Consider the following 23,125-nt stretch of genomic DNA (forward strand, 5'->3'; position numbering starts at 1 on the left):
CATTATCCAATTTCTTTTCTCGCCTTTTCACCCATTTAAGACCTGGAACGCATCTGTGCCATTTTTTGATTTGAGCTAAAAAGCATTATTTTACACTTTGGCTATTCAAAAATAGCAGATATACAAGTTCATAGCGCGGCACCGAGTGCCGCGCTACGAGCTTCTAGATCTGCTATTTTTGAAAAATCGTGAAAATGTGTGCAAATCTTTGAATATTTATTATTTTAAAACAACATTTTTTTATCAAATCTTTGGTTCTGGGGGGTCCCTGGAACAAACTATTTTGAGATGGGGGTCGGCGGCCAAATACACATAATTTTGGGGGTCCTTGACATGAAAAGGTTTTTCAGAAAACTTTTGGGGTTTAGAAGACATTTGTAGAATCGGCTTCAGGTCTTAATGGGTTAAAAAAAGGTCTGCAGGGCAAATTTGACAGTGCACCTACTGTATCTATCCACAGTTTCCAGTGGGTTGGACAGTGGTAGCTACTGTAGCTCGTCCATATCTACCCCTGTGTCGCCGGTATCGGTTACGTAAAACACATTGGGAATTGCCAGATCTGATAAGCATCATCAGAGCCAACTGGTTGCTGACGTCACCCCGTTCCTCCACTACTAAGTGGAGAAAACACAATCGGATGGATCATGAAAAGGAGAAAAGTCCGTAATCAGGGAGAGAATGAGAACAGGGTTTCCTGCCCCCACCGCCGCCACCACCACACCCTCCCAGTCAGCCTTTCATCACCACACCACCACTACACCCGTCCAACAGGGTTGCCAGATTTCGTGAGAGAAATAAGCAGCCAGGTCTATGAAAACAAGCCCAAAAGAAGTGATTATTATAGGCCACATGAGCACTTTATAAACCTGAAACCGTAAAACCTGAAACCTGAAAATAGCCGATCTACAAGCTCACAACGCGACATGTTGTGAGCTTGTAGATATTTTCCCAAAATAAATCTTGAAAAGAAAAAAAGTTTAACACAAATTTTAACACAAAGTTTAACACAAATCTTGTATGGTGGTCACTGGCACAAAATATTTTCAGATGGGGGTCTACGGACAAATACATACATATTTATATATACACATATGTAATAATTTAGGGGTCCTTGACATCGAACTGTTGGAACTGGTTTAAACAACAATACACAACAAGCCCAAATAAGCAACTCCACTTTGAAAACAAGCCCAAAAAACAGCAACCCGCAACTACCAATATTTACAAGCAACTTTACACAAAAACAAGCCCAAAGTCGCTTACAATAAGCGGACATGGCAATACTCCCGTCCAAGCACAAGGACGGGCTCCAACAGCTACAGCGTGCCATGGAAAACCTATTGCAGTGAGCAATACGAGATACACTCCTAGCCTGGGGCCACTGTCATCAAAGAGGAAAGAGAGAAACGGGAGAAAGAGAAGGAAATTAAGAACAAAAAAAGAGCCAGACAGAGAGGGGGAAAGAAAGCTTAGTGAGACAGGCAGTACAGTATTGGATATAACAGCCCGACTGATATATCTGAATAGGGCTTAGGATAATATTCTGAATATGGCTTAAAGCTGCACTATGTAACTTTCCTCTTCTACCCCGGATTTGGACCCGGTTTCCTGCGCAAGTTCTGACATTTTTACCATTGAGCCAATAGAGCCTGCCTGCTTGCTCAGGGGATGAATTGAGTCTTGACCATCAGGTAAAAATGTGTGTCAGATCCTGTGTCTAGGTGAAACATGACCTTTGACATGACCTAAATGTCTGAGCAGGAAGACAAAATACAACCACCCCATTTGTATACGTTATATTAACATACTATATACCATACAGATTGGACAAAAATACATTTTAATTCTTGCAATGTTGCACTTTTTGACAAAATAGTGGTCAAAATCGGTAGTCTAAGGACTCCGAAATTGGACAAATTATTCTGCCATTGGTCCGGCTCTATTAAATATCTCTATGTGACCCTCAAACAATAACTGCATTTGCCTTCACAATTTTAATAAATATAATACATTCTGTTGTTTACTACTGTATATTTGATATCTTCTTTTCAGTTGCCATACTGGCACTGGAACAAATCCCAACAAACCACTTTTAACCTGGCATCCCTATTTTGGGCACAATACACTTTCAACTCTGTGGCATCACCATGCGGGTGAAGTTTGGAATCAACCTGGGCACCATTGAAGTGGCGCTGACCGATGGCGCTGATATCAATGCTCAGGTCCGAACTCTACAGTATGTGCTAAAATACAGAGCACACAGTTCACACTGGCACTGGACATCAAACATCCGGTTAATCCAGGTCAAGATGAATACGGAAGCTCCACTACCTCTTTGTCTGAGGTTGTATTCCGTCAACCATTTTCCAGAAAGAGAAAGTGCCTAGACCTCACTCACCTCATGACGAAGGCATACAAGGCGGCGTCATTCAATCCAGATGCTACCAGCTTAATGTCCTCATCTGTGGCAAGGGAAGCCTGGGTTTTGAGATTGCTGGCATGTGTTCAAAGAAACAGGGTGCATTACCAGGGTCGAGCAGAATATCAAGATGAACTGCAAGTCACTCAAAACAGTTCTCAAGGAAGTCAAGGTGGTAGTGCTGACTAACTCCACTCTGACTAAGAAGCACATCCTGAGTCAAATTTGCAGAGAACTTCGAGAATCTCGCTGCTCATCGCAGACACATGGGGTACTGGTCGGGTAGTTCTTCTGCAACGCTGTCATTTTTGAGAAGAAGAAAACCTTCCAAGATTCCATTGCTAATCCAACTCTCTCAGCGATAGACTGATAATTGGGAGGATGAAATGCAGCTGCATTTGGCCATTACTGCTCTTCGTTGCTTCATTGAAACCAACAACATCGCCCCAAAAGTTTGAACAAGGCTGACGCTGAGGTGAGTCTAGCAGGGCAAGTAAAAGTTGATGAACTTAAGTATCCGGTGGTGCTGAATGAAGAAGTCATCAGAAATGTGGCCTACAGTATGTCGCTTGCAGCAACTTGACACTAGTCAACAACTTTATGGCTGGATTGGCCGCATAAGAAGCGATTAAGATGTCCAGAGTTTCTGTACTTTGCTAGTACCTGCCGCAGAATGCAGTTGATGGAAACCGGACATATTTCATGGAAAACACTAGTCATGATGGCCAGATTTCAGTGTTTGGCAACGATGTGCAAAGACAACTTGAAAGCCTGAACTACATAGTTTTCGGGACTCAGGAGGGCAAGCCATGCAACTTTACTCATGAGGCGATGAAGAACTTGGATCTCATGGGAGTGGCCCAAAGACAAAACGGTCTTCTCACTGTGATTGGTCCAGTAAACGCAGAAATGAAGCTGTTGAACTACAAGAATGGTTGGAAACATCAAGAGACATTGGATCCATTCACCCACGCCCTTGACGGAGTGCTGGTACACGGACTGGGTTCATTGGACAAACACTCCCTAGGTCAACTTTTCAATCACAGTAAGACAAATGGCATTCCCATACTGGAGACTGGCACTGAGGGCAAACATTGTCGTGTTGGATTCAATCATCCCCAAGGAGCCTAAATGGAAGCCTTTACCCGCCATATCCTCATCTGTGGTAAACTGCCCCGGCGTCTCTGTAGATTTATAAGGTTGCACAGAACAAGGTTGCACTGAACTTTCCCATCAAGGGCTGCTCTTACCTATACCTGGATGGCCCTTTTTTGTCACCCTCTCTGTGCCTAAGAAGAGCAAGATACATTTGTCCATGAATCCTGGAGATGATGAAAGTGCCAGTAGTGGCCCCAGCGGGTCTCTCACAGGAAATGGTAGCAGCGGCCAAGGCGGCAAAGGCGATGGTGGCGATGACGACGATCCCATTCTGGAAACCGAGGAGAGCTTTGAGGACAAGCTTAAAATGTTGCCACATGAGTGGAGGGACATTTTGGTACGTCTTGTGGTACTGTGTCAGGAACTGCGCTCAGTTACTTCACGCCGTACCTACCAATTGGGAGATCTAACGGGGATACGCCGAGAACTGGATTATAATGCTGCGTGGTATCACCGGCTGACGTCAAGGTTGGAGCTACTGATGACTGTACACTGCTTTGAGGCTGACTGGATCAAAAAAAGGTTGTCCTTCCTTATGTTGGGGTCTCCAATTTGAGCCACTGGCTATTTTCTTGAATTGTTATGTTTATAGCTTGAGTCATGATGACATGAGCGTGACATGACATGGACTCCGGTCGGACCGTGTTGTTTGGAGATCTGCTATTTTCGCTATTTTTGAAAATAGGGCTAAAGTGGTCAAAGTTACTAGCCTACAGGGCCTTTACATGCTTCCCTTGCAAATGAATTGATGACTGAATCAACTGATACCCTCTTAATGAGGTTTGATTGGTTACAAAGCGTGACGCACAGATCAGTCAGAAGGACGGTAGTATAGCCTTCTCCTTGTTGAATGTATTGAGTCATAGGAGAGAGTCATGTCTGACTAGTGACCAAGACGAGACCACCAGTACTCTCCACCTCCTACTAAGCCCCTCGGGCAACAAGCCACGATTACAGTCTATTTTTTGTTTTTGTTTATTTTTTGCCTTTATTGATACTAGTTTTCAATGAAGATTGACAGAAGAGAGGGAGAGAGACAGGCACGCAGCAAAGGTCGTCGGGGACGGGACTCAAACCCGCGACACGCTGTCAGGCTACATTAGAGCCTAAGTGCCCGGACCGCTAGGCCAGCGATCCGGGCCTCTCTCTCTCTTTCAACCTACTCTCCATCTGTGCTCTCTCTCTAAAAGAGCATGAGTAATATTAGAATTGTTTTCTCTTTCTTCCTTTGAGTGACTGTTTGACAGGAAGAGCGTTAGTGAGGTTCAAATCGATCGAGGCCCCCGATGAGCCTCTCATGTGTCAAACACGCCTACAGGAATGCTGGGAGACGTCTGAGTCATGGTGGCAACAGGTCAGACAGGAGAGAGAGGGAAAGGGCTTCTTTGGAGGTGACTCAAAGCATCGTTTAAAAGAAAATCCTTAAAATCACATGCAGTAAACAGTCTTAGGGAAATGTCAACTTTGGCGGGCTGTTCTCGTTCTGATGATGACAGAAGAGGGAATTGATTATGATAAAACAAAGAGAAATGAGCGGGATACAAAAACAACAGGACAGGCTTGATGAATCGGCAGCGGATTAACCACAGAGTGATGCTTTTTGATGCCATAATTGTCCAAGTATGGTGTTAGTTTAAATGTTTAACTGCTACAACCCTCATTCTTCAGTGAAAAGTGAAAATAATCACGAGCACAAAGATTGAGTGCGATGGCAAAGGAAAATAATGTCTGGCTAAACACCACTGCTATGCTCTAGCAACTCAAAAACAGAGTATTTACATTATTATCCAAACAGACGAGTTACTGGCAGGGCCTGCTATTTCTGGTCTCCTCTTTCAGCGTACGTCTATAAAGGGGATATAACTGCCTCTCTGACCTGGGAACAATACCCCCCCCCCCCTTACACTTCCGCCCCCACCCTCTCTCTCTCTCTCATCATCATCCCACCCTCTCTCTGTCCTCCACTTCCATGTCCATGGTACCTCCATTATCAGCCACAGTACTGAGTCACTCACAGATAGATACTCTCATAGCCTAATTGAGTTTGGCCACGATGACTCAGACTTGAGTGGAAGTCGATGACAGGCCAGTCTGAGGGGAACTGTTGACTTGCCCGTGGAACCCAAAGCTGGAGTGTGGGAATGGACATGGGCTCCCAGGGGTAAGAGGGCAGAGGGCGGGATGGGTCACGACTGTGGAGCGACGCCTGATTAACTGGTTCATATTGGGCTGCAATACCACCCGTGCTAGCTTATTTAAAAACGTCCCTCTGTTGTTGAGAGGAAACAGAGTGCAGGCCAGGAGGATGCCATATCGCTCCGTTTCCCATCCAGCTCAACTCCCCTTTGCGTCGCCGATTCTCTGCCAAAGACATGGCGATCGGTGCCTCCCTCCCAAAAAAGGCAGAAACATTTCGGCAGAAGCGGCCCCCCCACCGCCCCCCCTAACCCATCCCTCGTCCTTGTCCTTGCAGGTCTACTCAACAAAGACCAGACACCTTGAGTGTGTGCACTACCTTGAAGGGTCTGCTTTATAACAGGCCCCTGTGTCGCCACACTCAAGAACCACATAGCTCAAGAGGAGTTGCCTCCTCTGCGCCAGGATCGTTAACATGCTGTACCCAAGCTATGTTTACAGAGCGCCTTCTTCACTGCAACATACAGTTCATCGTTGACTGATGATAATGGTTGCAGCTGTGCTATTCCTGCACAGCTCACGTTCACTGCTATACTATATGTGGCTGCTCCTAACACAGGAGACTAGCATACAAGCACAATTAACTACACCTGATGACATATACAATACACACATATACATACATACATACATACATACATACATACATACATACATACATACATACATACATACATACATACATACATACATACATACATACATACATACATACATACATACATACATACATACATACATACATACATGAAATGTATGTATTGATTTATCATATAGTGAGGTATGATCATTTCATGACTATTAAGGAATTACACGCTGGCTTGTCCTTGTAATGTTATCCATATTATGGTTTACATTACAAACAGTAGCATTCACTCACTCCAGATGAGCTTTTGTATTTCAAACATTTGTGAAATTTCATTTCAAAATCTGCCATCCTTACCAGCTCAGCGGCCATAAGATTGAGAGGTCGGGGTTCAATCCCTGGCCGAGTAATACCAAAGACTATTAAAAAAATGGTACCCAATGCCTCCCTGCTTGGCACTCAGCATCAAAGATTGGATTCGGGAAAATAGGGCTTAAAGTGGCTTAAAGTTACTAGCCAACAGGGCCTTGACATGCTTCCCTTGCATATTAATTGATGACTGAATCAACTGATACCCTCTTAATGAGGTTTGCATTGGTCACAAAGCCATGACACACAGATTTGACGGTAGTTTAGCCCTCTTCCTGTTGAATGTATTGAGCCATAGGAGAGTCATGGCTGACTTGTGACCAAGACGAGACCACCAGTACTCTCCACCTCCTCTATACTGTAAGCCCCCCAGGAAACAAGCCACAATTACAGTCTATTTTTCTCTCTCTGTCTCTCTCTAACTCTCTTTCTCTCTCTCTCTCTCTCTTTCAACCTACTCTCCATCTGTACTCTCTCCCCTCTCTAAAAGAGCATGAGTAATATTAGAAATGTTTTCTCTTTCTTTCTCTGAGTGACTGTTTGACAGGAAGAGCGTGTTAGTGACGTTCAGAGCACGCCGCGATGGATCGATGGCGTACCAGTCCCGATGAGCCTCTCATAATGTGTCAAACATAATTAGTCCCTGCGACATCCTAGTGTCACATACAAGGGATGCAATGTACTTGTACATCAAGCTGCCTTACGCAACAGGCTTGGCAAAGCCACTGTCATCCTTACCTGTCTGACAAAGCTGTTGGTTGTGGTGTCAGAGGAGGTGCTGCCATCAGAGCCTTTGAGTCTGCCTTTCCTCCGCACCGCTTTGCTCAGGGGCTTCAGTGAGAGCAGGGGAGAGAAGATGTTAAGATGGTTAGTTAGTGCATAGATATTATCAATCGTCTGTCTGTCTGTCTGTCTGTGGTATGTTAATATAAATAAAGTGTATTTGTTGTGAATCCCAGAGGGTAAATTACTTTTGTGCATTTGACCCAACAGTGTTCCGCTCGGACGAGTGCACATGGGAGAGGAGTTTTAGGATTAGGTGTCTTGCTCAGTAAATCTGGACTAGGAGCCCAGGTTCGAACCCGGGACCACCCCATGCCCAGACAGCCGCTCGATCTACTGAGCCATTGCTGTACCTACAGTATACATAGCTAAAAATGGTTAAATTTAGCTATGTATACTGTAGATTATGCACAAAACCTGAGGTTACTGTATATAAGCTAGCCTGTAGATATACCCCCGTATATCCCTGCAGGCAGTTGTCACAAATTGCTGGTAATTGTGTGGGTGGTCTTACGTTGTGCTTTGATATGATGGGATCTGGAAAACTAATGCACTGCTAAGCCGAGGTACTCCTATGTGTTGCTAGTGGCAACTGAGAAACAAATTGATTTCAAAGATCAGCCTTTTATTCCATGTATTCCCCTGGGACATGTAAATCATGCATATAAAAAGGCCAGCTCTTCTGTTTCTTAGAAACCAGTGTGTGTATATTAGCCTTTGTAAGCTGCCAGGAGAGGGTCTGGTAATCTTCTCAAAAAGAAACAGGATCTGATGAGGTTTAATTATCAGCTCAGCATAAAGCCAGATATATCCAAATAGTTTAACAGGCCATTAATGTTGAACAGTTCTGAGTTGAAATGGCAATGAGTGTTGATGATAGCTAGTATATTGAATAGTATTGCATGTCTATACATGTCTCGATGAATTGAATACACAGGACCACAATGGAAACAACCCCATAGGGCTTTTTGTGTTGTCCTTTTAGCGTCATTGCATAATCATACCACTGTACTATTTGCAAACTGTTAATGAAGTATTCAATCAATCAAAGATGACAACATGGCAATAAATCTAGAGTATTAAGGTCTTGTGATCTTCCAGATGTATGTGGACGGAGCAACATCTAATTGGGGCAACAATAACAATTTAATTGCCCAATGCCCAGCCACTTAATGAGCTTCCCCTTGTTGTAAAGGTTGGCTTTGTTATATTTTGTATCTTATTATTATGAATAAACAAAACGTCAATTTCAGTAATCACCCCAAATTGATATTGAAACAGCATAAATAGATAAATTAAAAAAACACACCCATGGCCATAATATGCTACATAACTACATTAATGTCATCTATGGGGGGGGGGGGTATTGAAATGGAAGTACAATCATGCACTAATTGTACAATAGCAATAGCATACATTGACACGTTTGTACCAGTACCTTGTCCTTCCTAACTAAATAAAACATATATATTTTTTAAATAGTAATAGTAATCCATAGGTGGCTCCATGCAGCAGTTATTAAATGTTTTATAAAGCATATGGGATGAAAAAAACACTTACCTGTAGCCCAGGATTCTCATGCGACTCCATGTGTTTCTGTTTGTCCAAATGTGTTGCTCTTCTGGTCTTCGGTGTGTTATTGAGAACCATCACAGCAGACTCGAACAATGACACAATGTTAAAAACAGAAAAGGAAAAGAAAGCCCCTTGCTGTCAAGTATCTCCAGCTGTGAGCCTTAAAAGAAAAGTTACACACAAGCTCATTGTCGCCAGCAGTCAGTCACGACGACGCACAGTGACAGTAGTTCAGTGTCATGATGCCCGTGCGTTATCTGCAACTTTAGTATCCATGCAATAAGAGTTGAGAAGGAGGAGCACTTTCCTCTAAGTCACTGTTTCCCCAAAAACTGGGTCGGGACCCATTTGTAGGTCGCGGATCGATTTTTGTGTGTCGCGAGTAAAATATCCCTTGTTTAAAAAAACTCAAACTCAACTCAACTTTTCATCAATTAAAAACAATTCGTATTTTTTTTCAAAATAATTAATAAATAAAATCTGAATATATAATTTCCATAAAACAAGTAAAAAAAAAAGTTTAATAAGTAGGAGTGAAAATAGGAGCTAGTGCTATTTTCACTAGTTTGGGTCCCGGGCAAACATCTGATTTCTCTTTTGGGAAAAAAGTTTGGGAACCAGTGCACTAAAGTAATGTTCATAAAGCTCATGATTATAATCATGAGCCTCTCTGTCCTATTACACACACATCTCTGCTCTGCCCACGTGTGGAGCTAATAATAATATCAGCACCATATCAGACATTACGCACAAAAAACAAAACGCATATAATAGTCTCTCATCCACATGGAGCACATTCAGAAAGACTGGAATACACACTCGATTCTGATCTGATTAGGCGTTCCGAACACCTGCTGCTAAATTGGAATTCCAAAAGTCTTCCGTTGACCGAAGACTATTGGTTTTTAAGGTTAAATTATTGACGATGCGCAATTTGTTGGATATCTTCTCTCTATAAATGTATTCTGCACCTCTTCCGCTGCATATAAGACGTAAAAGGGTAACGCTTCGCAAATACATAGCTATATGTATTTAGTCTCCCTGCAACAGCGGAAAAACACTAGGCAATAACTACGCATGCAGCCATGCACTGAAATAAGACAACCGAGTTCATCATTCATATGGTGCCCTGCTTGTATCGTCACACTGTCTGATGGTGGTGAGGAGTGAGGACCACCTGTCGGCTGTCAGAGAGCCCCCTCCACCGACTATGAGTTGTACTACCAGGATTACGTAAAATCTGAGGTTTTTTTTATGCTTCATCGCCCTCTACTGGTTTCTTTTGTTTCAACATCACCAGAAAAGAGTAAATAGGCTACTTTAAAAGATGCATATTAATTTGGGCTTCACATCACAGCAATGTTCATCATGAATACTATAGGCAAGGCAGTTTCATTTGTATAGCACATTTCAACAGCAAGGCAATTCAATATGCTTTATACCAGTGGTTCTCAAACTTTTTCATGTCAAGGACCCCCAAATTGAGACCCGCGGACCCCCATTTGAAAAGATATGCCAGGACCCCCATAAGAGAAGATTTTTTACGGCTCTAGCAGTGATTCTCAACCATTTAAATTTGAAGGACCCCCAGTTTGACATGCATTAGGGCTACGGACCCCATTTAATGGCATTTCTATCACTTGGACCGCAATTTATATTGTAAAATCTATGTCAATTTAACTCAGAGAGTGTACAAACGGGTCCATTTGGTTCCATTTGTACACTCTTAGACTTACAGACCCATAAGGGTCCATTTGGTTCCTGTCCATCATTTAGCTGGGGACCCCCTGGAACTCTCTCAAGGACCCCTGGGGGTCCCCGGACCCCACTTTGAGAACCAATGCTTTAATAGATGCATATTAATTTGGGCTTCACATCACAGCAATGTTCATCATGAATACTATAGGCAAGGCAGTTTTATTTGTATAGCACATTTCAACAGCAAGGAAATTCAATATGCTTTATACAGAACATCAAGCAAAGGAAACAATTATAAAATGACATGAGGATGCATGCATAAAACGAAAGAAGTAAAAAAAAAAAAAACAGATACAGCTACAGTGCAGAAGAGAAAGAAAAGAGAAAAATAAAAGTAACTCAATCAAAGGCAGCAGCAAACAGAAAGGTCTTTAGTTGTGTTTTAAAAGAAATAAGAGTGGCAGCAGACGTGCAGTTTTCTGGGAGTTTGTTCCAGATATGTGGTGCATAAAAACTAAATGCTGCTTCCCTAAGTTTTTCTTTGGTTTTAGGGACAGAAAGGCACTGAAATGTGCGTTGTTTTTTTACTTGGAAGATCATTGTCTTCAAGTGATTTATATATCAGAAAATTGACAAAAATACTGGAATTAGCTGAACCAGTTTTTCTGTAAATCACAGTAATCACAGAAGGTATATACTGTCAAAAGGTTAAATAGAGAATCAACATAACATACACAGTCAAGAACATCACTAAAAATGTCAACACTTACACAACATCTACATCACTCATAACTGACATTCAGATGCCTATTTGAGGACTCCACGGTCCAACACAACAAGGATGGGCGATTCTACCTTCGCTGTGTTCTACATTCGCTGGAACAAACTCCCCTTGAGCATCAAGCCTGCTTCCACCTTAGGGACTTTTAAAACTTTTAAACACACCTTGGGGACTTTTGTTGTTGTTTGTGTTTGTGTGAGGTGTATAATAGGCTCTATATGCACAGCAGCCATATTGGAAAGAAATTGGGCCTCTTCTTACTTCCTTCACAGGTGTTACCAATGATACTAATAAAGGCTCTGTTCCATTCTGGTCAAACAGAGTCAGGGTGCTGATATTGTGCATGTTGGCTCACTGGAAACACCCTGCTACACCAGTGAGTCTCAAAGTGTGGTCCAGGGACCCTCATGGTTCCTTGAGGGGGTTCCAAATGGCCCCTTACCGGTGTATAACCCTTACGGGTCCATTTGGTTCCATTTGTACACTCTCAGAGTTATGGTGGTCCTTGAAATTAAAACGTTTGAGAATTTGAAATGGAACAATTAATTAATTAGAATAATTGGTAACACCTGTGAAGGAAGTATGGAAGAGGCCCAATTTATTTCCAATATGGCTGCTGTGCATAGAGCCTATTGTGTTACTCGTGCTGCGAATGACTCACAGATTGAATGTTGGCTAGTTAGTTGTTGTTTTCATTCTGATTCTGACTCTTTTCTCTTTCCTCAGGCTGTGTAATGGCTGGATGGGGGGGGGCGCATTAGAAATACAGAACCTATGAACCCACATGTGGATTTGCACCTGTACGGTACAGTATCACAGCACAGAGGACCCCTTTTCAACGTCAGATCTTGGTTATTATTTCCAAATCAAAAGGAAAACACTGCTTCCACTTCCCATTGTGTGTCTGTCTTAACATTTCCCATCTTGTCTGCACTCCCCGGTAAACTCGTGACCCTGGCTGAACTTTTCTAGAGTCTGCTGAGCCAGGGAGGATGGCTGTGCGATGCATTCACACCATCACCAATCCAGATAAAAAGCCTTTCCTTCCTCAATCCTGCCAGCAGCTGCCTTTTAAAAGATGCACACAAAAGTTGTCAAAGTCTGTCTTTAGGGCAAAAGAATGCATACGCACACAAACCAGTGCAGCTTTCCTGGAAATTCCAGAGGGGCTGGCATTTCCAAAAACAGTGCAAAATTGCAAGTATAAGAGAAAATGCAATGGAACTTCCTCCTATTGTTTTGAACACAGCTCGGGAAACTGTAATAATGGTGTCAGCTGAATTTTCCTGACAATGACATGATAATGCCATATAATCTCACAACAGTATTTGGTACAACTGAGCTTGTTTTGATCATCACAGTGACACAGACAGATTAAATAAAGCAATTAGCTTTTGTCAGAAGTTTCATTGAGTTCTTTTTTCTTCACACAAACTATACCAAAGTATATTTATCTTATGTTTCAAAGGTTAATCATAGCAAGCTCATGTAAAGTTGAACAGACTTGTCCTAAAACCACAGAACTCTTTCAAGAGGAATTCACTTATACGGTTTATTGGAGTGTTCAGTTCATTCCCACCTTCCTCCTTGTCCTCTTTCCATTCTCTTCTACAGCACTGATTCTCAAAGTGGAGTCCGTGGACCCCTTGGGGTCCTTTGAGGGGTTCCAGGTGGTCCCCAGCAAAATGTAGAACAGTTAAAAATAACTTAGTCCTATTTATTTTTGGGGGTATTAAAAAATAGTCAATCTACAAGCTCACAACACATGCTATGATGCATTGTCATTATGTACTTATGGATGACCCTGGCGTAACACTTTTTCTAATGGGCCAAATCATATCAAACTGCGGGTCCTTGACATGAAAATGATTGAGAAGGACTGCCCTGCAGGCCCACGCTGTTCTTCCAGAGAGGCTGTGTTATGTGGGCACAATCCCTCTGCAGTCTCTGGTTCGCAAGCAGGAGTTAGTCATCCTGGTAGGTGGATGAAAAGAGGAAACAGAGAGCAGGTGGGTGGTATTGGATCAACTCCATGAGATGTCTGTGTAACCTATGAGACAGAGCTTTGTCAATACTTTATCAAAATAAACACTCGTCATTTTAGCGCAAGCTATATGTAGTTAATGAGAGCAAAAGTAATTAATACATGCATTTAGGGTGCTTCATCTCACACCTGAATAAAGTAAGATAGATTTAGGAACCTCATCGGGTTCAATATATTACTGTATATCATTTGTTCAGATAAACATAACAAAGAAACATAACATTATGAACTGTTGGGGCGAGGCATTTTTAGTGAACCATGCCCCATTTCCGGTACAAATACATTTAATAGAAAATAAGATTTACAATACTGTATATGAGAATGGAATTTCACCATTTTGGGGCAAGCATACGTTCACTTAGCCTTTTGTCAGTTTTGTGAGGGCACAGAGCACAAGGTGTCACGTGCTTAGGCGGTGAGAACCCAAACGCAGGACAGCCGGGCAAGGGGGTGTTCAAACCCCATTATTAGGCGGTTCTAATGCAGGACACAGGTGAACATGACAAACTAAAACACGTGACAGGATACGATGACTCAACAAGGACTGTTTGGGGAACAAGACTGACACATGAGGGGTGATTACAAATCAGATACAGCTGGGGCAAACAGTAGACTACTAGACCAGGGAACACAATACATAGAAATACAAGACCTAGAAACTACAATCTACTGTATATAACAAAGTCTGTGACTGTGACTCAAGACCATCAAATAAAACAATGATTTTAGGTCCACAGAAATAATGAATTTTGCTCAAGGGATAAGCCAGGGATAACTCAGTGAAACAAATAATAAAAGGGGAAAAAAACAGTTTATTTCACAAAATAATTTATTGGTATTTACAAATTATTATTGTACAAACTCCTGAGTCAAATGGTCATACATGCTCAGCCCTGGCCTGTACTAATCAAGAGTCACTGGACTATTTTGAAGGAATACAAGAACGCTCGCCCCAAAACACGATCGCCCCGGGTAAAATCCGGCGTCTTCGGAACGGTCACCACCAGGTATTCCTAAACGTAACCTCAGTAAAACTATGCCTAAACCTAACCTTATTCCTAAACATAACCCCAGTAAAACTAACACAAGAACAACTGGGGGCGAGAGGTCCGCGAAAGAAATGGCGGGGAGTGTGTTTTGGAGCGAGCGTTCCGGTAACCTTTTGAAGATGGGGATGGGGAGTTGGGGAGTTAAGAATTCAGAATCTCAACAAAAGACACTGGTGTCTAAAAAACAAATTGACAGCCATGGCATCCATGAAATTCCTATCCTGCACTGTATATCTTTCTGGTATGAAACCATTTAAAGATTTAATTTTTGATTGTCAAATGCGACATATGTCATAGAACAACATACGGGCACAATGTAACCTTTTATAGGTAAGGAGGAGGGTAACACTAATGTAAACTAGACTTTCAATGCCCAGATGTAGTTATGACAAACATTAAGCAGTATCATAAACCACATTCATACAGCTAACATAAAGTACCAGTTCATCCTTGCGGCTACTGTTCCTCTCACTCTCTGGCCAATTTGACTGGTCAAAATATTGTGTATCGAAGATACTTTATACTTCCATGAATGAGAACTTGTGCACTACAGTACTTGAGATAAAATCAATAACTTAAAATACACTTATTTGTGTGTGTGTGTGTGTGTGTGTGTGTGTGTGTGTGTGTGTGTGTGTGTGTGTGTGTGTGTGTGTGTGTGTGTGTGTGTGTGTGTGTCTCTGTCTGTCTGTCTGTCTGTCTGTCTGTCTGTCTGTCTGTCTGTCTGGGTGTGTGACTGTTTAGATTAGAACATTGGTTCTCAACCTTTTCAGGCCGTGACCTGAAAAGGGACCCCCACCCTGACAAGCACTTGGAATTGTCAGAGTTGAGGCATTATATTTTGTTTAACTCGGTTTCTCATTGCAACAACGCCTCAGGTTGCGAGGCGTTGTGTGAGCATTCTGTATATCAGCTTTTTTCACAATGGTTGCCTCTTTCTTAGGTATTATTTAACAATTTGGCCAATGTTGGCCATTTTTTATAGTATAGTTTGTTGATTACCGTATTTTGTTATTGTTGACACAATGAAAAACTAATTTCAGAGGTGTGAAAAGTCCTTAGATTGTCACTTTAGAAATGTGCAGGTGCCCCGTATGCTGTATGTTGGTTTGTTTACTGTTGAGTGAGAAAACACTCCAAATCATGTGGGGACCCACAGGTTGGTAACCACTGGTTTAGAACCTGAGTTCATGTTCAAACAGTGCGAGCAGAAAGAGAATGGCCCAGCCCAGTAGTAGACCCAGGTTCTGGAAGAGAAACATGAGACATGGTCTGTTGGTTTTGGCACGACTCATCTCTGGAAGCTGTTGGCGAAGGACACCAGAAGTACAGAGAGAGGAAGGAAACAGGTAGTCAAATGTTACAAACATGTCAACAAGTTCATGGGTCAAACATTTACCACTGGTGATGTTTTCGGTTTAGTTTTTAGTTTTTTCTCTCAATACCATCAGTGGTGGACGAAGTACTGAAGTATTTAGGTAGCAATAACACAATTTAAAAATACAATTGGATTTTTAACACAATTTGAAAATAAAAAGTAAAAGGCCTGTATTCAAAATTTTACTTCAGTAAAAGTAAGTATTTATTATGAATGGCCCATTTCACATCCTGTGTCAAAGGTCATGTCCCACCAAGACACAGAATCTGACTCAACGTTTGACCTGATTGGTCAAAATTCAATTTATCCCCTGAGCAAGCAGGCAGGCTCTATTAGCTCAATGGTAAAAATGTCAGCACTTGCGCAGGAAACCAGGTTCAAATCCGTGGTAGAAGAGGAAAGAGCAGCTTTAAGTACAGTACTTGAGTAAATGTACGTAGTTACTTTCCACCAGTAGCCTACTGCTTACCATTTCTACCAGAGACAGATAGAGGAAGATCCCTGCAGTAGCGCTGAAGATCCACTGCTGGACGTGTGTCTCGGTGGAGACAAACAGCCCGATGTACAGACCCAGGAAGGCCGTCAGAGCGCTGACAAAGTTCCACAGCACAGCGCTCCTCACAGAGAGCCCTGAGCTGAGCAACACCGCAAAGTCCCCTGGGAAGTCAAGTGAAGGTACGTATAGAGACCATTAGTTCTCAAACTTTTTCGTGTCAAGAAATCCCAAATTGATACGTATTTGTAGAGGTGGAACCAAATATATTTTATTTTAGAGCACTGGTTCTAAAACTTTTTAATTTGAAGGAAGGAACTCTCAGAGTTACAGATCTGGCTGTAAGGGTCCCCTCAACGAACCTTGAGGGTCCCTCTCTGGTCCCCATTTTGAGAACCACTGAAATAGAGAATAACCAAGTGTTTTTCCCAATGTAAACGCTGTGACCTGGCGTGGTGCCAACTCTTACCCATCTCATGCGGGATTTCGTGGCACAGGATGGCCACGGTTGTTGCCAGGCCAGTCTCGGCCGACGAAGAGAAGGCTGCCCCCATGACCAGGCCGTCAGCAAAGTTATGAAGGCTGTCTCCCACGATTATCATCACGGCAAGCAGAGGAACCCCTTGTCCTGGGAACACAAAGGCAGTCTGTGTCATGACTCGCCACTGAAAGCTCATCCTTGGACCGTGACAATTGCAATCTCATGCCAGGAGATTAATTACACAGTGTACAGCACATTACACTCTCTCTCTGTGTGTGTGTGTGTGTGTGTGTGTGTGTGTGTGTGTGTGTGTGTGTGTGTGTGTGTGTGTGTGTGTGTGTGTGTGTGTGTGTGTGTGTGTGTGTGTGTGTGTGTGTGTGTGTGTGTGTGTGTGTGTGTGTGTGTGTGTGTGTGTGTGTGTGTGTGTTTTTCAGGCAGTTTTGCTTACTTTGATGTGTGGCTGGTTCTTCAGCAGGTGTTTCTGCACACTCCAAGTCCTCTGCTGTTCCCTGCTAAAAAAAAAGAAAAATCATACTAGGTGTTTTATAACTGGCTGTGATATGGTCCTTGTTCGCTGTATTAACGGCAAAACAGCGATCTTGACTTCAGAGAATATGCATCAGGTTGATGCAATGTAATGATGGCTGTATTGATACTGCCGTCCGGATGACTCCAAGGTTCCACGGCTGCCCTGCGAAGCCGAGGCACCACTGCTGCCCAGCATTGCCAAGATACTACCGCAGAGACTCTGCTGCGGTCAGCCGGACGTCTTAAGGGACTTGCAGGTACCACCTGTGCCCTAGCCACCCTGCAACACCAGAGATCCTGTTGGTGGGTCTGTCCCGAAGACACTGAGGTTCCAGGGCTGCCCATCGATGCTGAGGTGTCACTGTTCGAGCGACACTGAGATCCTGCTTATACCCATCTACCCCCTCAACGTTCTGCATGTGCTCCTGCCTGCGTTGGCCTGGGAGGCCAACCTACCAGGTTGGCCTCCTGGCCACTACCCCGAAGGCCTGCATGCCCGTTGCCTGAGTCAGCTGGATGCTGTCGTTCTTGCCAGTGCCTCTGCCACTAAGCCTTTTACCCTGTCAGCCGGCCTGTGAGGCCGACACAGAACAGGAGTCATAGCCAAAGGGGTTACCTCGACGACCAGCATGTGCCCTCTGCTACGTGGTGATGGGTCTCGGTGATGACATATGATCCATTTCTATGAGTAGTTATAGCACCCACCTTTTTATTTATTGCTTGTTTATTCGTTTGACGCGTTACAGAAGTGCTTTGAGTTACACATGTGTATGAAAAAATATGGATCCCAACCCATGGTTATTAAAAACACTCTAAGTATCCAAACACATAATCAAACAGATTTTGAATGTGCATTATTTTCATTGCAGTAGGTAACATTACAGTATTGGAAAGTATGTGAATGATTCACAACAAACAGTGTGCTCTGATTCAACATTGGCTTCATATTATTCCACCCTCAGCATGACCTGTTCCTCTACTGCCACCCACACGCTGTTCATATACAGTTATATAACACAAGTGGGGGAATGATTGATTTGTGTAAAAAACTGTGGTTTCAGCTTGTATCTTCCTATATTGTGTGTTTTCCAGCTCATACACCTCATGTGTCCACTCACTATGCTTGATTGTAAGTCTTAACTCACTCACTAAGGACCCTCAAATAGCCGTTTTGCTAAATGGCTTTTAAGAAAAAAACTGAAAATAGCAAAAATAGCCCACTGACAAGCTCACAACGTATCACATCAGATAAATAAATACAATTATATAATATTGATTTTAATCGAGGTAAACCCTTTGGCTATGGCTTCTGTTGTTCAAAACAACAGCAGCCGCACTAGTGTTTCAGACGATAGAAACATGTGCAGTAGCATCCTATGCGGAAGTCTTGCAATACCAGATTTGGCCATATGCATCAGGCTTCTGTGGCTTCAATAATCCTCCACAGTTCTGGGAGCTTGATTGCTGGTGGTCCCCACTTTGAAAAGCTGTGGGTCATACTACTTAGTGGCAGTATTGCTCAGGGGTAGAGTGGCCGGTAGAGCGGCTGGATGGGAACCGCAAGGTTCCCAGTTCGATCCTGGGCTCCCCCAGAATTAGTGTCGAAGTGTCCTTGAGCAAGACCCTGACCCCTAATTGCTCCAGATGGGGAAGGTTGGTGCCTTGCATGGTTTTCTCCGCCATCGGTGTGTGAATGGGTGAATGTAATGCACAATCTATGTAAAGCGCTTTGGATAAAATATATAAATGCACCATTTACCATTTACTTACAATAAGAGTTGGTGGTGAAGTGGGTTGAGCAGACTCACCAGCTCCATGGTGGAGAGGGACTTGCCTCTCTGAGCCTGGCCGTTGCCGGTGATCCGCAAGGGAAGGTCGTGGGAATGGCCCTTTAGCAGAGAAAGAGGTTAGTCAGACTACAGACACACCAGAGGTCCTGGCTCAACACTCCTCCGCTCTGCAAAGGTTCAGCCAGGGCTCTCAAGGAAGCTGGCTACAGATATGCACAGTCATGACAAACAATGATTTTGTAAAACTGGTGTTGGAGTTTATCTGCCACTGGCTGGATAAGCTAAACAGCCTCCAACTTTGTCCAGTGAAAATAACCCGTGAGAGTTTTTCTATCTGTGTTGATTGTTATGCTTACAAACTGATAAAGGCTTGAGCAAACAAGTTTTGAAAAAAAAAGTTTTATCTTACATGGCCATTAGATGGAACCACAAAGGAGAAGAATCTTTCAATTAGGAAGAATCCATAGATTCCAGCGATGATGCCCAAGATCTTCCATAGATACTCCTTGTCCTCTATAAAGTCCTCACCGTCGTGATGGTGACTGTCATCATGGAGGCCAAGGATCTGCAATGGAATCAAAAATCAAGAAGGGTTTATTTGTCACTTACTCACAGTAAGTAGCCTTGGGAACCAACGATTCCTGAGCCTTGTGGCCCATAGGAGTCTATCTCCTGTTTCTGTAGCGTGAGGCAGCTTGACATACAATTAGTAAGTCGCAGGGACTTACCCCCAATCCAACCGTTGATGCTGAGTGCCAAGCATTGAGGTAACCGTTGTTAAGGCCAGCCGTATTTTGTATTTATTATTATATTTGTATTTGGTTATAATTTGGAATACTTATGATGAGTTGGATTATTGTAGTATTTGTGGCTTGTGTTATATTGTTGCTTTTCTGTATCCCATATAAGGTGGTGTGAATGCTGTGCGGATGGGTGTGGTGCTGGTGTGAGTGTGAAGTGGCTGATTGTATGCAGGCTGTGCTACAGATTGACAGGTCCAGCCTCTGGCCCTGTCCCCTGCTCTCATTCGATTGGCTGTGGCTCTGGCTCCAACTATTCAAAAGCCTCAGTTTGCTCTGACTGCTCTGAGGATTGGCAGCTGAACAGCAACAGAGACTCGATTCCTCTCATCCTCCAACCAAACCTTCATAACCTTTATTTTGATTCATTTTGCTTAGTTGCCTTCGTTAAACATTTCATTTGCCTTTAGTAACAGTTGATCTCAGTTAATAGAGTTGTTTCCAGATACTTTGTTTCCTTTAGCTTCAGTTATCATTGTTTGCACATTGTTTGATTTAATCCTTGTAAATATTATTCATTCATTTTCTGTAGGGGTGTTTGGTACTTTTTGTTTGGGCTCATCCCATCCCCTCTTTTCTCCTGTTTAATATTTAGTTAGGTAAGTAGGTTTAGTATTGTTGTTTGTTTTGGTCAGGGGTTTATGTTAGGGTTTTCTTTTCTGTAGTTAGGTGTTTTACATCATGTAAACCAGCACCCTGAAGTCACTTGTCACTTAAGAGAAAAACTAAGAAAATACTTCTGCTGAAGAAAATAAACATATATTCAGTTTGAATTCAGCTGTCGTCCTCCATTTTTATGTCACCTCCCCTACCCTGGACAGGGGGTCGTAACACCGTATTCGATACCATTTGTATAATCTTTTAATATGACTTGGCCGGGCCTTGAACCCTGACCTCCCAATTTCAGGGCAGACTCTAACCACAAAGCCACTGGCTGGTAAATACTGATACAGGTATAAGCAGCGCAATTTTGGAGGGACATGATCTGCAGAGACGTGCAAACATAACAACACAACAATATAGTAATAATAAAAAATACAGAAATGAAGGTAAAGACAGATTTAACAGCAGTATGATGCATCTCTTAAAGACAGGTCAAGTTTATGTTAGCAGCAGTGTTCACAATGTGTAAGAGCAGAGGCATAATATCTTAAAATAATACTTCACCCAAGAAAATCTATCAATTACTCACCCCATGAAGCCTTGAATTCATGGAGATCTTTTAGTTTTTGTCACATTCCTAAGCCAATAATTCAGTATTTGTGGTGACCGCTGTGGTAGGAGACCAATGCAAAACTATATAAAATAATAATATAAACCACAAAACAACTCTCACAGTGTAATGACTGATTAGCCTACTGACTAACCTACTTTTTCTACATTCTCTTTGAACCAGGTTCAAAGAGAATGTTTGGAAGTCTTGAGCCATGTACTGAACCTGTGAGACACCCCCCAGTGCTTCCCATTTCACATCATCACAATCAGTCCATTTGTTTGTCCTTCATAATATTTTTTGCTACTCAAGCACCTGCTGTTGTATATGTTCTGCAGGGATGGGAGAGAGCTCCATGTGGTGCTCTCAGCCAACCATACAAGGAGAATATGAGATGTTTAGTAAAAGTCAAAGCAGACTTTATGACCCAAAGTTTGTCAGAAGTTTTGACCGGATAGCTTTGATAAAGTTATTGGTTCCTGATTTTACTGTTAACATAATTCATGTAAATCACTGGTACAGTATACTGTATGACATAGGGCTTTTAGCATTATCAGTGGATGGCACTCTTGTCGTAGTGGGTCCTACAGTATACCCACTAGGGGTACACTATTGAACAAGAGCAGATCTCACAGGAAGAAAGCAATCAAGTGTGGTCCTCTTATCTGACTGAATTTTCACAACTAGCCTGAACACTTATTGTGATTGTGACTGGCAGGAAACACTCCTGAGATGCCTTCACACAGGATACAATTTGTGTTGTTTGATTGTACAGTGTGTGTGTGTGTGTGTGTGTGTGTGTGTGTGTGTGTGTGTGTGTGTGTGTGTGTGTGTGTGTGTGTGTGTGTGTGTGTGTGTGTGTGTGTGTGTGTGTGTGTGTGTGTGTGTGTGTGTGTGTGTGTGTTTATGTGTGTGTTGGGGTAATAAAAAAAAAAACAATGGCTGTCCTTTTATCTGAAAAAGCTTGGCATGAGGCCCAAGGTCCTATATGGCCCTTTTACTGAGGCACCACCGAGAGCATCCTGCCTGGTTGCATCACTGCCTGGTATGGGAACTGTACTGACCTCAACCGCAAAGCTTTGCAGAAGGTGGTGAAGACAGCCCAACGCATCAGTACTGTAAATGTGAGCTTCCTTCCATCCAGGACATATACGACCGACGGACGTTGTGTCAACAAAGCTTATCTGAGATCCTATAGCCATCCCAGCCACGGACTGTTTCAAATGCCGCCACGTGGCGAGTGGCTAAGTTCTGTAGGCACACGTGCTCTGGCAGGAGGCTACTAAATAGCTACTTCCCCAGACAATCAGGCTTATGAACAAACAGAGCAGGGAAAAAGGAAACAAATGCTGGAAACATTAAACACCTCCACCCTCCGGCCTGTCTGTGTTCAGAGGAAGTGTTTAAACACACACACAACGCACACTGGCACATGCCACAGTGTTAATGTATCATAGGCACTGATCCTGTGCGTGCTCGGGGGCTTGAGCACCCACGGGAGACAGCGAGAACCCACTGGGAATGCGCCAGTCAGACAGTTAAAATGCTTTGAAACGTGTGCACTGTGCAGGATGCATATTACCCGGTCTTATACCGCACCTAATTCTGAACTGATTTCTGTCATTCAAACTCCCTCTCTTCAAAGTCTGATTATTAATAATTTGTGCCATTGTTATCATCCGCAAATAATCCAATTGTACAACTTGAAATGTAGCCTACTTCTCTCGCTTTCTCTCTGTTTCTCTTTCTCGCTCTCTTGCTCTCTGTCTCTCTCTCCGTCTCTC

At 42.9% G+C, this 23,125-nt stretch overlaps 2 protein-coding genes across 3 annotated transcripts in view; both read right to left on the reverse strand.

The window, feature by feature from the left end:
- The window catches only part of cacnb2a (calcium channel, voltage-dependent, beta 2a), a 117,733-nt gene extending 108,405 nt beyond the window's left edge, over positions 1-9,328 (reverse strand). For both annotated transcript variants that reach the window (XM_084049001.1, XM_084049000.1), the window contains exons 1-2: positions 9,072-9,328; positions 7,467-7,559 (exon numbers count right to left, since the gene is read on the reverse strand). In XM_084049001.1, the coding sequence (XP_083905127.1) occupies positions 7,467-7,559; positions 9,072-9,161 (183 nt within the window). In that variant the 5' untranslated portion in view covers positions 9,162-9,328. The remainder of the gene's footprint in view (positions 1-7,466; positions 7,560-9,071) is intronic.
- Positions 9,329-15,833: 6,505 nt separating this feature from the next.
- LOC311039104 (zinc transporter ZIP12-like) overlaps positions 15,834-23,125 on the reverse strand; it is a gene marked incomplete at both ends in the record, with an annotated part of 12,735 nt that continues 5,443 nt past the window's right edge. Inside the window, 6 exons of the mRNA XM_084048745.1 lie at positions 15,834-15,962; positions 16,506-16,693; positions 16,999-17,157; positions 17,459-17,519; positions 19,347-19,427; positions 19,738-19,893. Of these exons, the coding sequence (XP_083904871.1) occupies positions 15,834-15,962; positions 16,506-16,693; positions 16,999-17,157; positions 17,459-17,519; positions 19,347-19,427; positions 19,738-19,893 (774 nt within the window). The remainder of the gene's footprint in view (positions 15,963-16,505; positions 16,694-16,998; positions 17,158-17,458; positions 17,520-19,346; positions 19,428-19,737; positions 19,894-23,125) is intronic.

This window comes from Gymnoscopelus microlampas (genome assembly GCF_963454915.1).
Source record: "Gymnoscopelus microlampas genome assembly, chromosome: 22".
Lineage (NCBI taxonomy): Eukaryota > Metazoa > Chordata > Actinopteri > Myctophiformes > Myctophidae > Gymnoscopelus > Gymnoscopelus microlampas.